General features: G+C 35.4%; 1 protein-coding gene across 1 annotated transcript; it reads left to right on the forward strand.

Annotated features, from left to right (window-relative positions):
• The first annotated feature begins 4,481 nt into the window (after positions 1-4,481).
• Positions 4,482-15,762, forward strand: LOC145577416 (wings apart-like protein 2). Its single transcript, XM_081634840.1, has 13 exons — positions 4,482-5,174; positions 7,007-7,106; positions 8,551-8,890; positions 9,918-10,030; positions 10,657-10,782; positions 10,919-11,015; positions 11,161-11,271; positions 11,531-12,159; positions 12,533-12,804; positions 13,651-13,795; positions 14,257-14,354; positions 14,446-14,527; positions 15,296-15,762. The coding sequence occupies exons 1-13, from the start codon at positions 4,606-4,608 to the stop codon at positions 15,377-15,379; spliced, it is 2,766 nt and encodes a 921-aa protein (XP_081490966.1). The 5' UTR covers positions 4,482-4,605; the 3' UTR covers positions 15,380-15,762.
• Positions 15,763-16,311: the final 549 nt, after the last annotated feature.

Raw genomic sequence — 16,311 nt, forward strand, 5'->3', positions numbered from 1 at the left:
TAATTTTTTCTGAATCAATGCATGCATGCAAGACTTCAAATTTATCATATAAGACAATAAAGATGGCTACATACCAAACACATTTGTTCTATAAATGGATGAGATACATTTCACTTGATTAACCATCCATCTTTTCCCCTAAAAAACTTCTACCTTCCATTCTCATATCAACTTGGTTTTAATAACATGTCATCCGACGAAAGCTCCAACTCTTCTAATTCTTCATCCAATTCAGAAAATAGCCAAACACAACGATATGAAAGACGAAGGCAAGCCAATCGTCTTGTTAATCGAATGATGGATGAAGTTTTTATGTCCATTCCAATTGAAGTATATCAAATTTTAAATCAAGTTCCAAGGGCACCAAGGATCCCCGTTCCAAGGGATCGTGAGGATGGACACAGTCGTTTATGGAATGACTACTTTGCTGACCATCCTGTGTTTCCCCCACAGTTATTTCGTCGGAGATTTCGCATGAACAAACATATATTTCTCCGAATAAAGCAAACTTTAGAATAACGTCATCCCTTCTTTCAGCAAAGACCAGATGCTACAGGAAGATTAGGTGCCTCCGGATTGCAAAAATGCACAGCTGCTATGAGGCTAATAGCTTATGGCACCTCTGCTGATTCTGTGGATGACTACATTCGAATTAGTGCATCTCTTGCAAGAGATTCACTACAACATTTTGTGGAAGGAATTGTCTCTTACTTTAGTGATGAATACCTTTGAAAGCCCAATGAAGAAAATCTGGTAAGACTACTAAGAATTGGTGAACGTCGAGGATTTCCGGGCATGCTAGGTTCTATTGATTGCATGCATTGGCGATGGAAAAATTGTCCACTTCGATTAAAAGGTATGTTTTCTGGAAGACCAGGTAAACCCACATTAATCTTGGAAGCTGTGGCATCATATGATCTTTGGATCTGACATGCTTTTTTTGGGACACCAGGTAGTCGTAATGATATTAACGTTCTTGATAGATCCCCTTTGTTTAACGATGTTTTTGAAGGTCGTGCACCTTCTATTAACTATGTTGTGAATGACCATCAATACAATATGGGGTATTATCTCACAGATGGTATATATCCTAAATGGGCAGCATTTATTCCTACAATATCACTACCACAAAATGAAAAAGAAGGTCTTTTTGCCAAATTACAAGAAGCTTGACGAAAGGATGTTGAACGTGCTTTTGGAGTATTACAAGCTCGTTTTGCAATAATACGGAATCCTGTGCTAGCTCGTGACTCATCAATGTTAGGAAAAATAATGATAGCATGTATCATTATGCACAATATGATCGTTGAGGATGAAAGAGATACATATAAAACGTATTACGATCCAAATGAATATGATCAAGCTACAAATGCGTCTTCAAGTAATAGAAATACTGAAGAGCCTTTTCAGTTCGAAAATAGCAACAACCGAATTGCAAGTTTGGAAACTTATATGTCTAATAGAGCTCGTGTTCGTGATGAAGCTATGCATAAAGCCTTGAAGAAAGACTTAGTTGAACATATGTGGCTCAAATTCGGTGTAAACCATAGGCAAAATAATTTTCGTTAAAAGTTGTATAATCGTAACATTAAATTATTGTATTTGTACTCAATCACGGTTCGTTGTTATCTTTTCAAGATTGTTGTCATTTGATAGAATATGTATTATTTATTATTATCGAATTTAGTAAAGTTGCAATTATTGTGTATTTCTTAATTTCTTAATTAACGACTAATTACTTACTAATTAAATAATATAAGGCATAAATTTGAAAACATAAGTCATTTTATTTAATTAATGTATGCTAATAATAATTATTAATTTTAATTGATTATTACCAAGTGCATTATTTATATATGATAGGATTTAAGAGTGATATTGTGTGGTGGGGTTGGGTAAAAGTAGGAGAGAGAAAATGTATAACCAAAAAGTTATGGTTAACTATTGGGAGGCATTGGTTATTAAATGGGTATAAGAGTGGTTATAGGTGAGGTGGAAGATGTAGAAACTATTAAAATAAGCAATAACCACAATGGTTGTGGGCAACCATTGTGTTTGCTCTTAGTAGTTTGTATATGTATAAAATGCGTGGTCCACATATATAAAGAATTGTTCACTGGATTCACTCTTTACTCAGATAATTATTGCTCCAATTCTCAGTTTTGATGGTTGCTTTGTATTTGCAATTTTTATTTATAGACAATTCTCAATTTTGATGGGTGGTTTGTGACTTTATATAGACATGGTAGTATTTATAATGTGTTGAATAATTTGCTTAAGCACAAGCTGCGGCATCTGACATTTCTAAATGAAGGTTAAAGTTTTAACAATTTTCAACAATTTTGTATCCGATTATAAAGTTTTAGTGATTGTGTTGAAACGATTGTTTTCAATTTTTGGTATGCCTATGAATTTATTGCGAAGGACATTTGAGTTAGTTTCTCTAACAGACATCCCACGAAATTCCACATGAAACTTTGGACTATCAATGATGTTTGACCTCATATGCCAATGCAAATTAAAAATTCACGGACTAATCCAAAGTCATGCACACTTTTGGTTGCAAACAATTACGGAGTACATAGTACTCGTAATAGAAAGTACTCAAAATAGTGCTAGGATGTTTAATGTGCGGGCCAAATTATCAAAGAGATTTTTAAAATTATTTATTATTTAGTTTTTTTTTTTTTTTTTGAGAAAATTTATTATTTAGTTATATACAAAGTACATTATTAAAATATTTTATGTTAGGTTGTTTAAGGAGCTAATTGGTTATAAAGTTTGCAAATTCATAAAAGGATACGAAAAGATTACTAAATAGGATGAATTACAATTCAGATAAAAAAAAAAGAATATTTAAAAGAGCTTATTAAATGCTCCGTAGGATAAATGAGGAGTAGAGGTAATTAAGATTACTAAAATATTCAAATCAAGGGAGGAAGAGGGAACACTAAGGTTGGAGCTGAGCAAGAAAGATATGAATGAGTATGAGATAAGAAATAGGAGAAATATGAGAGAAAGAGAGCATTCATGAAGATTTTCTCGTCAGAATTAAATCTATATACCTTTCCAACTACTTTTTTAGGTCTTTTCACATCATAAGTCAGGGGTGCTTTGGTAAACAGCTTGTAACTCAGAATTTTGCATGTTGACCCAATATCAAACAACGTTATGTCCCTAGAGTTAACCATAGTTAACTTGTGTCAGTTTTTCCAAGTAATATCCGTGAATTCAGGAAACCTCTTCAATGCTCGATTGCTTCAGGAAACTCTTTTCGATGCACGCTTTCTCTGTTTTTTAAACTGTTTTTCCACGAATTAATTAATCGACTTGCCGAATTGGGGATCTCCTTGGTCTAGGTTTGTTGTCGATCTGTAGTGTGATTGGGGATGGTCAATTTTCGTTACGGTGATTGTTTCGCTTTTTCGCTTCGGCGATCTTGAAAAGGTATTTGAATCAATTTGTTGATAGTTGCACTTGTTGTTGTTGTTTGATTGGGAATCAAAATGGGAGGTCAATTTGAGTAATTTTCCCTAAAATTAGAACTGAAAACATCTATTTAGGATTTTAGTAACTGTGTTTTCTGAGTGTGTTCATTGTTACATACTTACAACATAGTATATGACTATATGTTGTTGGTAATTGTATGAATTGTTTTTAATGGTGATGATAGGGAGTGTGTTGGTGGGAAACTTGTGCAGGATAATGGAGGTGGCGGTATGACTATACGGTATGATTATACATTATTCATAATAATTTGCTCCTTTTGTTTATTTTTAATTTTGGGGAAAATTTGTTGTGATAACCAAATGCATTGTTGAACTCCTCTCTACTACTGGGAATGTAGGCTACTCTAGCCATGGAGGGTTGAAAGGAAAGTTGAAGAGAGGAAAGTGGATGACTTTCTCTAACTTTCTGACTTTCTCATTTTTAACTGATTAGTTAACTCACCTTGAGTTAATGGCTAAGGTGTTGGGGTTAACGTTGGGGAAACGAATGTTTTACCGTTACTTTGCTTTTACATGGCAGTTGACAAACGTGGGCCCCTGACCTCGTTTTTTATTGGATGTTTGCAAAAATCGATGCAATATTATTACAGAAATGCCATGTGATAAACTAACCAAGTTTATTACCGAGATTAACTTGAATTTCCTTTAAAACAAAAATAAAAAAAAAATTGAAAAAATAAAAAAATAAATCTCACCCTAAATCGTACGGTTAAATTTCAATTTCAACCCAACGTCAACGGGTAATTTAACGCCCAACCCTTTTTTCAAAATTACCTCAACTACCCCTACTCCCAACAATAGTAGTACAAAAATCAATGTAATTTCATCAAACTTTTAGGGGTAAAATCGGAATTACGAGACGCCATTTTCAAATTCACCCAAAACTCCAAAAAGTAGAAAAAAAAATCTCCGGAAACCAAATCCTCATTTTCTCTCTCCTCTCACCTTCGAAAAACAGCTCAAAGATCTTCTTCTACTCTCTGAAAAACCCCCAATTTTGGAGCCGTTGAATTTCAAATTCATCAAAAAATTGAAAAGGATTCAAATTCTTGGAAATTAATTTCCCCAATTTTCAAATTAATTCATCAAAAAAGAGATGATTGTGAGAACATACGGGCGGCGGAAGATCGGGAGAAGTTTATCAGATTTATCCTTTGAAGACGACGTTTTAATGGAGGAAGAAGAAGAAGAAGACGACCCTTTTACTTTTAGGGAAACAACAACAACAACATCAACATCAACGTCGTATTCGCTATTCCAAGAAAGCCCTCAAGAAATTGGGGGTTTTACATTTTCATCCCAAGATTCGACTCGATGGGTTAACTCAGAGAGTGAGAACAGTAGCTCAGTGGCGTCGTTGCAGCTTCTGGCGCCTGAGAAAGGGAGGAGAGAGAAAGCGAGGAAGTTGAATGATGGGAGGAGAGAGATTGAGAAAGAAAAGGCGGTATCGAGGCGGAATACGGTGACAACGACGATGACGGCGACAACGGCAACTTTGATGGAGACGCAGGAGTATGGGGAGATGATGGAGTGTGTGGATGAGGTTGATTTTGCATTGGATGGGTTGAAGAGAGGGCAAGGGGTTAGGGTTCGGCGGGCGAGTTTGCTGTCTTTGTTGAATGTTTGTGGGTCTCCTCATCAACGCCGTCTTCTTAAAGCTCAAGGGTATGAATGAATGAATTATCAATTTAATTTTGGTCTTAATTTGTCTAATTTTCGTTGTTTTGAATTGGGTATGTCATATGTGGTGTTATATTGTTTCGAGTTGGGTATGTCATATGAGTTTGGGGATTGTATAGCATTACTTCTATAGTTATTGCACTACTGTCAACTAAGGAAGATTAAATTTCAGTACAGTTTGTAGGGAAATTGTGAGTTTGCTTCAAAACAAACAGGAAGAGAACTACTTTGGAACAAATTAGAATATAGGATTTGCTTTGGAGTTTATATTAGTCCTGTGAATGGTACAGACTCTTAGTTTGTATGTTGGTGATTCGCTTAAGATCAAACCATACTGAATTGTCATTTTGCTTATGAGAGCTATATTTTGTATCCTATATTGAACAATGCTGAACATTTTGAGTTTGGCAATAAATTGAAACTCTTGATACATTTATCATATGTGTATTGTCTTAGTGCGCTCTTAGCAATTGTTAGAGCTTAGAAGACACGAGGTGAATAATCGAAAGGTGAGAGGTGAAGATGCACTCATAGGTGATTTGCTAAAGTTGTTGCTCTCCATTAGTCCTAGATTCCCTGGGCAAGGAGTTTAAGTGAACATTAATCTAGGGTATGAAAACTAAGGAAAAAGAAAAAGTGGAGAGAAAAAAAAGTGGGTGGGTGAATGTGAGTCCCAACTTAAAAACCACAGAGGAAAATTCCTTTTTGGGTAAATGTTAACCTTGAGCTGAGATAGAAGGATTAATTAATATAAAGATTAGATGGCTCACGATTGACCTATTGAGGAACCTTATTATTTTGCACATCACATTGGAAAGCTATGAAGTAGGCTGTTTGTTTAAATGCTTCAAAATTAAGCTTAAGTAGACGAGATTTAGTGGAAGTCACAACATATGATAGGCTATCTTGATGTTATATTGAATTATGCTGCTATCTTGTGGGTTCATCTTGCTAACTGTTATCTAGTTTGATGGTTAAAGATTGTCATCTATGTGGCAGAAAGCTGTTTGAAGAGAATAGTGTTTATTAATTGGGATATTGAGCTATGCATAGTTAGCTTTTCAAACTTGTATTGCTGTTGGTTCTGATGCTGGAATGATCTTGAAAGAATGAGCCATAGTATGGAGTTGAGTGTCTTCAACAAATAGTTAAATTGACATAACCTTGCTCAACATTTTTGAGTCAGATGCAAGTGCTTGTGGTTTTGATTTAGGTCAAGCGCTGGGATGAACTTGCGGTTTGTGTGATATTAGGTTTTAACTCATAAACTAAAGCAATGGTTGTAAGTTTTGTGTATTTTATTTAATATTTCATACAATGTTGTTTTTTTAGATGTTTGCAGTACTTATTATCTGCTATTAAGTAGACAAGTACAGACTATAGAGTATTCCCATTTTTCATTGATTTTCTTTATTTCTTTACAACTCACACCCATATCCTCAGGTACATTTTATGTTAACGATAACCAATGAATAAAATCTCTACATAGTAGGTAGATGCATTATGATTCATGAAGCACATGGGATTTCTTAAGTTATGCCACAATTTTGTTAGTCAAATACGAAATAGTCATTACCATCCTCTTAATAAATGAACTTGTACGGTTGTACCATTTACCAAGTATGCCAGTAAAGTACATAGACAAAGGCGGTGGTTCTTTTTGTTTGTAAGATATTTTTTTGGTTTACTTTTCTGTATGTATGCCAGTATTACGTCCATTAAAGATTTATTTACCATTCATTACAATTGCTTCACCTCATTATCAACACAGCCTCCTCATGGTTTACGATATGTTACTTTGTTGTTATATTTTTCAGCATGGCAAAGACTATTATTGATACAATCTTGAATTTAAGCCTTGATGATTCACCAAGCAATCTGGCTGCTGCGACTCTGTTTTATATACTGACAAGTGATGTAAGTAATTGCTGGAATCTATTTAAACTCTGCTCTTAAATCTTTTTTGTGGTTGAACTTTGAATGTAGCCGTTCTCAATCTATATTTTATTTGCTGACTCAACTCTATTATATTGATGTTACTCTTATAACTTATATTTGGAATGGTAGTTTTGAACTTATTTTTTATGCTATCTAGGGGCTTGGTTTCTCTGCCCGTTCTTGTATGCCTGTGTAATTTATGCATGTATAGGGTTAAAGTTGCATATGTTGGACTGTGCAACGGACTAACGTGTTCACTCAAAGTAAAGATAGAATTAGCCGGAAGGTTGTAATCGTATTAGCTTAAAGCTTGTGTAAAACGAACATGGCTTTAGGCCATGACTCTCCAATGTCAATACAAATAATTTTCTGGATGCCTTCCTACTTGCTAGACCACTACTATTTAGACTACATATTAATAATTTTCTGGATGCCTTCCTACTTGCATGACATACATAGAATTGGCAATAAAGCCTTCATTACTACAAGTACTACTTTTGTCTTCTTACTACTTTAAGCTAGTAACAACAATTAGCTAAAGCTGCTTGTCCCCTGCACTCTAACGGTCCCCTGCCCCTCCTTGCATTGGCCATGGTTTGTTGTTGTTGGTGGTCTGTTGCTGTTGCCCCTTGTGTCGTCTGCTGTAGGCCAAAACAGTGGGTGGAGGTCGCTTGTTCATTGCAGACTGCACCATATTACACTCAAAGCATGATGAGTATGCATGTTGAGTAATATTGCCTGGTTTTTGCTCACGTCCAGAATTATCGAACTATAGATTTTCTAGGTTGTCGAGTCATCAATTAGCTTGCTGTTACTCTTATCTTCAGATACCCTCCCAATATATGTGTATGTGTTTTTTGTGGGTAAGGCGTTGATAATCTGGATTTGTTAATTAATCTGTGAGCCACTGCACGAGTAAGGTTTAGGTTGCATTACTGGGTCATGTTGGATAGGATGATATTGCAGTCCTAATCTTTAAGTATATTTGATTGCACTTCATTTCTGATACAAGTTAATTAGTAGGTCGTATACGTAGAATGGGTTTTATAATTTACTTCTCAAAATCATACACCAGCAAAGCCTTTTTCCCCCCCTTGTCACTAATACAATCGATTTAGATGTCATCTTTGTGATTGTTTTAAAATGGTCGTGAGATTGAGTTGGACGTATTCTTGGTCCTGCTTTCATCTTGTGTTCATTTCTGCTAGCTTTAAGTGCCCTTGTACAGGATTTCCAGTTGCCTTGTAAAGTTTCTGTATATAAAAAAAAGCTTTTCTCTAATTTCAATAACGTTTGCTACTTGTATTGATATTAGTTGGGGAATTATAAAATTGATGATGAGCTGTTCTCTCTCTCTCTCTCTTCTAAATATTTTTAAGTTATTGATACTTAAGTATTTCAGTTTTGATATTTGTTATTTTAGGGTCAGGACAGTTACCTTTTGGATTCATTTCCATCCGTTCGATTTCTGCTTAAGTTGTTGAAACCAGTAGTTGCTGAAACTGCTCCTGAAAAAGCACCAAGCATCAGCCAGAAACTTCTTGCGCTGCGGAAGGATTTGCTTCTGTCGCAGGATATGACAAAGAAAGCTGATTCAAGCTCTTCTACAATAATCCAAAAGGTTTTGGAGACTTTTGTTAGCTGCAAGGACTTGAAGGCTAGCAATGCTGAGAATGATGACTTTTCTAGGCCAGAGTTGAATCCAAACTGGGTATCTTTGTTGACTCTTGAAAAGGCTTGCTTGTCTTCAATTTCAATTGAAGGTAAAGCGTAATAATTTTTTTATACATGCATTGTCATATAAATTTTTTGTCTCTAATATTTTTAAGCACTCAACTTAAAGAATTAGGATATGTTACATTTTATTTAGTTTGAGTCATGTCCTGGCTACCCAACCTTATTTTATTTTGCTCATCATTACTTATAAATTTGGGTCTATTCATTCTCATCTAGCTGAGGCTTTCCAATCTGCATTACTCCTTTTTCCTTGAGGAAGAAATCTTCTGCTTGTCTTCTCAACTCTCACCTATTACTAGCTGTTTGGTTATTGATGAAGCTTTCTACGTGGCACAAAATATTTGTTCGTCCATGTGTTCTATTTTTTCTTGTGGGAATTGTATGGGGGTGAATGTCTCAAAGTGACTCCTATGTGGAACTTTCTTCCCTCTTTGGCCAATATTCCTTTGTTTTAGCTTCTCCCATCTTATTATGGAACCTATATATTTTGTACACGGGATTTTGGTAAAATACATTAACAAAATCAACATTAAAAGGCATGAAAGAGTATAATTTATTTGACAGGAGAAGATTCTACCTGTGTTTCTGTATTTTGCAATATTCGGGGCTTGTTAATTAGTGAAAAGTCAGAGCTATTTGTGCCCCTCCCCCCCCCCCCCCCTCTTCCCCCTAAGTAAAAAAAAAAAAATAAAAAAAAAATAAAAAAAAAAAAAAAAAAAAAAAAAAAAAAAAAAAAAAAAAAACTATTTTTTAATAAGCCAAAAACATTCATAACCATCCACAATCTAAAATTATAAACTTTGTATACATCATCCTACACTTGATAGGAAAAAAGGTAGAAAACTATGTTCCTATAATCATATATCAGTTCTTTATCCTAGATTTTACCTAGTACAGCAAAATACTTATTTACTTCATTGTCATTACTATTTTAGCATTTCTGCATAGTAGTATTTTGTCATTGTGGTAGACTTCTCAACCTTCTTTACAATTGAATTCTTTTCTTAACTTCTTCCATGATCTTTGATAGCTTTTCTTCTTTTGTGTACTCAGATACCTCTGGCACAGTAAGGAAAACAGGTGGCAACTTCAAGGAAAAGTTACGAGAGCTGGGGGGACTTGATGCAGTCTTTGAGCTTGCAATAAATTTTCATTCCACTTTGGAGGTGTGAGCTTGTATGTTTATTGCATCATTTGGTTTGTTGTGCATTGAGATGCTATTATCCTAATGCGTAAAAAGTGTGTGTGTGTTTGTGTGCCCGCGCGTGCGCATTTGTGTCTTATTGTTTCCTTTGTACTTGTCTACACAACTCATGATCACACCCTTGTTGCATGTGGCTGTACCTTGAGAATTTTAGTACATTATGGGAGTTCTCACTATATAGTTGGGTTACTGTAATTTTTTTCCTCTTTCGTTTATGTTTGGCTTGTTAATATTATGAATTGGAAGCTAATAAGTGTGCTATGATTTAATGGCTTTGTGTCTGGTTAACTGTTTACTTGCTGACAAAGCCCGTGAAGAGGGTGATTTCATATTCTGCAGAAGGAAAGTGTAATTGAATAGTATGTCAGTACATGTCTTGGCTGAAAATGAGACGGCATGGGTAACATGTTTTAATAGATTCCTTGTTCTTAAATGTAGTTCCTTCTGTTTGGGGAGCCGGGAGTAGGATGTGGGTCAGTGAGCTAGTTATTAGCTAAGTTAGTTAGAATAATTGTTACATGATTTAATTATTGTACTTCGTATATGTTTTGCTGTGCTGTGTTAATTTGACTTAAAATTCTCCTCCAGGATTCAATTGAGCATGTTACAGCTTCCACAAGGAAGTTGAAACATGGCAAACTACAAAGTCTGCCACTGCTTTTGAAGTGTTTAAAGATTATGGAGAATTCAACATTTTTGAGCAAGGAAAATCAGGTAAATGATGTACCGCTGTTTACTTTTCATTTTCTCTGCTACTTCTTTCATATATTGAAGACAAAAATACTCCTAAATTTTCAATATCCTTGAGTTTCCAGTCTCTTGCACTTAAATTTAAACTTTGTAATTCCAGAGTCACTTGCTTGGACTGAAAGGAAACTTGGCTGCTGGTCAAGGCTCTTCTTTATCCTTTGTAAAACTCATGATCAGTTTCATCAATATTCTCTCAGGTATATCTGACAACTTGGTGATGTCGATTTTTTTTTTATTTTTTATTTTTTTTTTTATAGTTTGGTAAAATCTTTCACTTGAAGTATCAGCCTTTCCATGTCGATATGATTTACCTATTGTTTCTTGTTTTCCATTCATGCGCAGAGCTCTCACTGCTGAGAATTTCCTCCACAAACTCTAGTCCTGAAATGCCTACAAGTCATTCAAATGGGTCGGATCGTTATCGTGAATTTAATTTTAATGCAGATCAGAAAGGTAGCTGCTATATACTTTAAATTTTGTGGGCTTAATCTGACTTTAGCGTAATAGTTGCTTAATTTCTTGGGATCAGTCTGTCTTTAACATAATAACTATAGAGGTAACTTGTAAAATTAGGCTTGTGTTATCAGCGTAGCTGTGTACATGAGTTGATGTGGGTTTCCCTTTTCCATAGAAATTGCCTTTTTTTTTAATCGAACATTCGCTTTTAATAAGTTTTCTTTATGGCTTATTCATTTTATTTTTAATATTTCAGTGGACAGCAATGGGATTTTTTCCTTCCGTTCCTCTCAAGAGTGTAGTAGCTCAGGAAGGTACTCTTCGGATACAGGTTTGAGTACATCCCAGAGCAGCCAGCGATTGTCATCATCAAATTCTGGAGCTACAACAGGGTTTGGCGTGGGAAATTGTTTGTTAGAGAAAGCAGTTAGTTCCTTTGGATCTGGTTCATGCAGTCAGACATCAAAAAGCTATAGTGTTGGAGCACCTGTGACCGCTCATAGTTCAAAAACAAAGCTGGCTCTTGCTAAAAGCCCATATGATGAAGATGATGACATGTTTATAGATCTTGAGGACAGTCAAGATCCTTTTGCATTTGATGAAGAGGACCTTGCGCCCTCGAAGTGGGAAAAGCTACGAGGGAGGCATAGAGGACAGCGCAAACAAAAAAGAAGGCCATCATTTAAAGATACTGTGGAGGAATGTTTCTCCCTGCCAATGTTTAGTCAGGAAGACTTTGTATCTCAAACTTTGTTAAGCCAAGAAGATTTTGGCAATGGTGAACAAAACGTGGGAAATCGTATTTCAAGTGACACTTCATGTACAACTGTTATTGACAAAGAAATCTCTTGCCTTGTTGCTGATTGCCTGTTGACTGCTATCAAGGTAAGATTTGTTGCTCAGTCTATGCCTACAATCTTAACAGTCATTCATTGTTTCAATGCTGTTCTCGACGATTTAAGTTTTATCTCCCCAATATTCTGTGTATGCCTTTCACCTGGAAAATCCTCTTCTAAATTCTTCTTCGTGCCAGGTTAATGTTTCTTTAAAAAAAAAAAAAATCAGTTACATTTTTTTGAGAGTGCAGCCTTGCTGATTCTTTAGAATTTTGGCTGGTCTCCAATCAAGGACCAGAAAATCTGTCATATCTTGTGCACTTGACTCTTGCTTTGGATTTTCTGTTTATGGATTCAGCTGTTTCATGTATATATTTGTAAGATGGGATTTTAAGCCAAGATGGACCCTACATTTTTTACAGGTGCTTATGAACCTGACAAATGATAATGCTGTTGGCTGTGAGCAAATTGCTGCTTGTGGTGGGCTTGAAACACTCTCATCTTTGATAGCAAGACACTTCCCTAAACTCAGTGTTTTTACTTCTAGTGAGAAAAAAGAGAAGACCTTGTTCGCTTGTACAACTATGGAACTTGAAAGTCAGACAGATGTACATCTAAATGACCAAGAGTTAGACTTTCTTGTTACAATTCTGGGCTTGCTTGTTAATATGGTGGAGAACAATGGTGATAACAGGTTAGTCAGAATGAAAACTCCTGCTATTAGTTTTTACTTCTTCTTTCACCCACCTTGTTTCTGTTGATGCTAATGCTGTGTATTATCAAGCGTAAGATTGTCTTAGTTGGTCATCTAATAATTAATTTCAGTAAACTGTATGTGAACCTTTGTTATGTTATTTATCGGAAGTTATGTAATATATGCTGCATTGTTGCCTTGAGATGTTAGGATATATTTTTAGTGTGGGTATTTGGAGAGAAAGCTTACAATTCCTTTCATTTTTATTCCATGTGTTGCCTGTATCTAACTTTATCTGGTACTGTCCTGGACTCCGGTATCCTCTGAGTTTTATGATTGCTAGATATCTTGTTAATGAGAAATATTTGGAAGATATGTATGGATAAATGTGAATGTGCTGATTGGACTAGATTTACTTTTCCTTTTGACCCATTTCTGGTTAAAGAAATAATGTGTAGTTATCTGAAGTATTGTATTCCTATGTGGTTTTGGAGGTTTCTGTAGGACTGTAGCCATTAAGGTCAAGGCTTGGTTGTAAGGAAGGTTGTCAGCTTTCAAGTCAATTGTGAAGTAGTAATTTTAGAGTGTTCATATGTGTGGGGAGATTTAATTTCATGTTGTAATTTGTGCATCACAAAAGTAGTGAAGATTTATCACCAAATTTAGATGATTGCTGAACTGCTTTACTAAGTTTCTGTTTGTAAAAACGTCTGATGAATTGTGATCAAAATTCATTTCGCTGCGGAGATCTTTATTTGTGGATGTATGCCATTTCAAAGTTTTACTTAATATTTATCAGTATCTAGCTCCTTCGTCCTCAAGCTGAAGTTATGATGTTTTTTGCAGATCGCGGCTTGCAGCGGCTGAGGTTTCGTTACAGTGCTCAAGTCGGCTGTCTGAAGTTCATACTGGGGTGATACCGCTATTATGCTCTATATTTTTGGCTAATAGAGGAGCTGGTGAAGCAGCCGAAGAAGAACTTCAGTCTTTGGTGAGTGATAAAGCTTTTCCATTTTTAGTTCTCATCCCTTTTGCTTATCTTTCAATTATTCGACTGTGGAAGCTGTCCTTTGGGGAGTTGGCTGGGGCAGAACCAAAAATAATTTGTGGGGAGTTGGCATGGGTTGAACCAGTATATAATTTGCTAAGGGAACCAAAAAATTATTACTAGTGAGGTCTTCCATGCAATACATTTAGCCTATATAAGTATATATAACAATGTGTTTTTATTGCTTTTGAAGATTTTTTTTTCTTGGAGATGGGAAGGGTGTGTTTGTTTGCAAGTGCAAATTTGCAACAAACACTAGCATCTGGCATGATGCAAATGATTTAGCTATATTCAAAATGGTGGATATGTAGAAATTTCAAATTGACAGAAGTCATATTACTCGTGGTCAAAATGTTGATGTCATGTATAATGGCTAAACATGGATATTTCTCCGTTGTGCACAGGATGCTGAAGAAGTGGTTTTGCAAGGGGAGAAAGAGGCTGAGAAGATGATTGTAGAAGCATACGCTGCACTACTGCTGGCATTTCTCTCAACTGAGAGGTTTTTTTCTTCCCTTTGCTTTGTATATATCCTATGATTATGCTTCTTCTCTTAGTTCCTAGTATTGAAAACATTTCTTTGATATAACCAGCAAAAGCATACGCAGTGCTATTGCGAATTATCTACCGGATCACAGCTTGAAAATTCTTGTACCTGTGCTGGAGAGATTTGTGGTAAGTTGATGCACTCAATATAATGTTATTCCATTTTATTTTTGTTTGAAGGAGTGAAATCTATATCTATATCTATACTTAGTATTCAAAAACACAAACCACATTTTTCAGAGGACACATGTCATCACAAGTTACGCATTACCCCATGCGCCACATGTCACCTCCTTTGATATTTTTGTTTAAGTCTTTATGCATTCTATAACTTGCAAATTCAAGGAAGAAAATGAAATGTTTCATTTCCACTATAGTTAGTACACATTATATAAACATATGAATTATAATAAAAATTGTCTTTTCATCTCCTAGACTTAAAATATAACTTAAACTAATATGTCATTTCATATCCCACAATCTTCATGTATTTATACCTAACCAAATTCCTTCATCTTCTTTCACAGCTCTACTTTGACACTTTTTTTTTTTTCTTTTAAGTTTTAGCAATGAAACAATTACTTCGTATATAATATCAAAAGTTTCAACTTTTGTAAAGCATACCTATTTATGAAAATATTTAACTCAAGTAACAACCCGTGCATTGAACGGGCCAAAAGGCTAGTTCAATTTAATTAGTTCAGGACATTAGCTGAGAGCAACAGATGTTTTACAGTAAGTCAGTAACAGTATTTAATGTCGTACCATGATTTTTCTGACTAAACAAACTCATGGAATTTGCTTCCTCTCTTTTCCTGTAGCCATTCGTTTAGCTTTACAACCCTTTTAGTGATAAATTGACACACTAATCTGACTTGTTTTTATCTTTTTTTCCAGACGTTTCATCTGACATTGAACATGATCTCACCAGAGACCCATAGAACCGTGAGTGAAGTAATTGAATCATGTAGACTGCCTTAAAAAGCGAAAGAACAGGGTTGTGTACAGATTTCTCTGTTTTTATTGGTCGATAATATCTTAGTCTTGGTTGATTAACTGGTGCCCTTGCTCTTAGGATCCTTTTGGGATAGCATAACCCCAAAATAGCACAGAAGAAAAATCGATGTTTAATGGTCAACCGAGGTTGAAAATTGTAGTTTATGATTTAGTCATTAGCCACACTTTTTTTTCTTTTTTATTTTACCTTCAGGTTTCTGTATTTTTGGCGCTCTTGTAATTCTTTTATTTCACAGCAAAGTCTTAGCTCTATATCCCACCTTGTGTTGAGGATGAGGATAGCTTATAGTGTATACAAAGATGATGGCAATGCCTATAATCAAAAGTTGTAATGTGTAATTGCTCTCCTTGCCCTTGTAGCCTCGTATTGCTTTCATCTCTTTTGTGTATTACGCAATTTATTCTTGCTCTCTATATCAAGGATTACGTCAATTATGTTTTGGTTTGTATTGATGTCACATTACCTAACTAATAATAGATCATAGTTTAACCGAGAATAATAGAAAAGGCTTCCTTCCCCCATTTTCTCTCATGTCCCTTGATCACTCCCTTCCCAGCACAACAATGTGTTAACGACTCAGCATCACTGCTCCGCTCCTGCTCTTGCTCATCACCCCTACTGGTCTCCTTACACTGCTAGCAATTCCGTCAGCAGTTGAGGACTTTGCATTGACTTCAATGAGGACTTGTTTCTCTAAATTTACGACGGGGTATAATTTTTCCAGTGTACTATTTCTGAAGGCTGAGAATTACCTGAAATGGCATAGTATATAGTATATAGCATATCTAATACTTCATATTCCATTAAATTTGACAACAAACTGCTATGATGAGGGCTGATAGGATATGATTCGAAATATCAAATATTTTGTAATCAACATGCAGATTAACCCCTG

This window comes from Chenopodium album, chromosome 14 (genome assembly GCF_948465745.1).
Source record: "Chenopodium album chromosome 14, dcCheAlbu1.1, whole genome shotgun sequence".
NCBI classification, from domain to species: Eukaryota; Viridiplantae; Streptophyta; class Magnoliopsida; order Caryophyllales; family Amaranthaceae; genus Chenopodium; species Chenopodium album.

What these genes read in the sequence shown, in the direction of transcription:
- LOC145577416 (XM_081634840.1), top strand. Translation starts at nt 4,606, where the DNA reads ATGATTGTGAGAACATACGGGCGGCGGAAGATCGGGAGAAGTTTATCA. An exon ending in TTTTGAGCAAGGAAAATCAG is followed by an intron (nt 10,783 to 10,918) that starts GTAAATGATGTA and finishes TTGTAATTCCAG; the next exon opens with AGTCACTTGCTTGGACTGAA. An exon ending in CTGTGCTGGAGAGATTTGTG is followed by an intron (nt 14,528 to 15,295) that starts GTAAGTTGATGC and finishes CTTTTTTTCCAG; the next exon opens with ACGTTTCATCTGACATTGAA.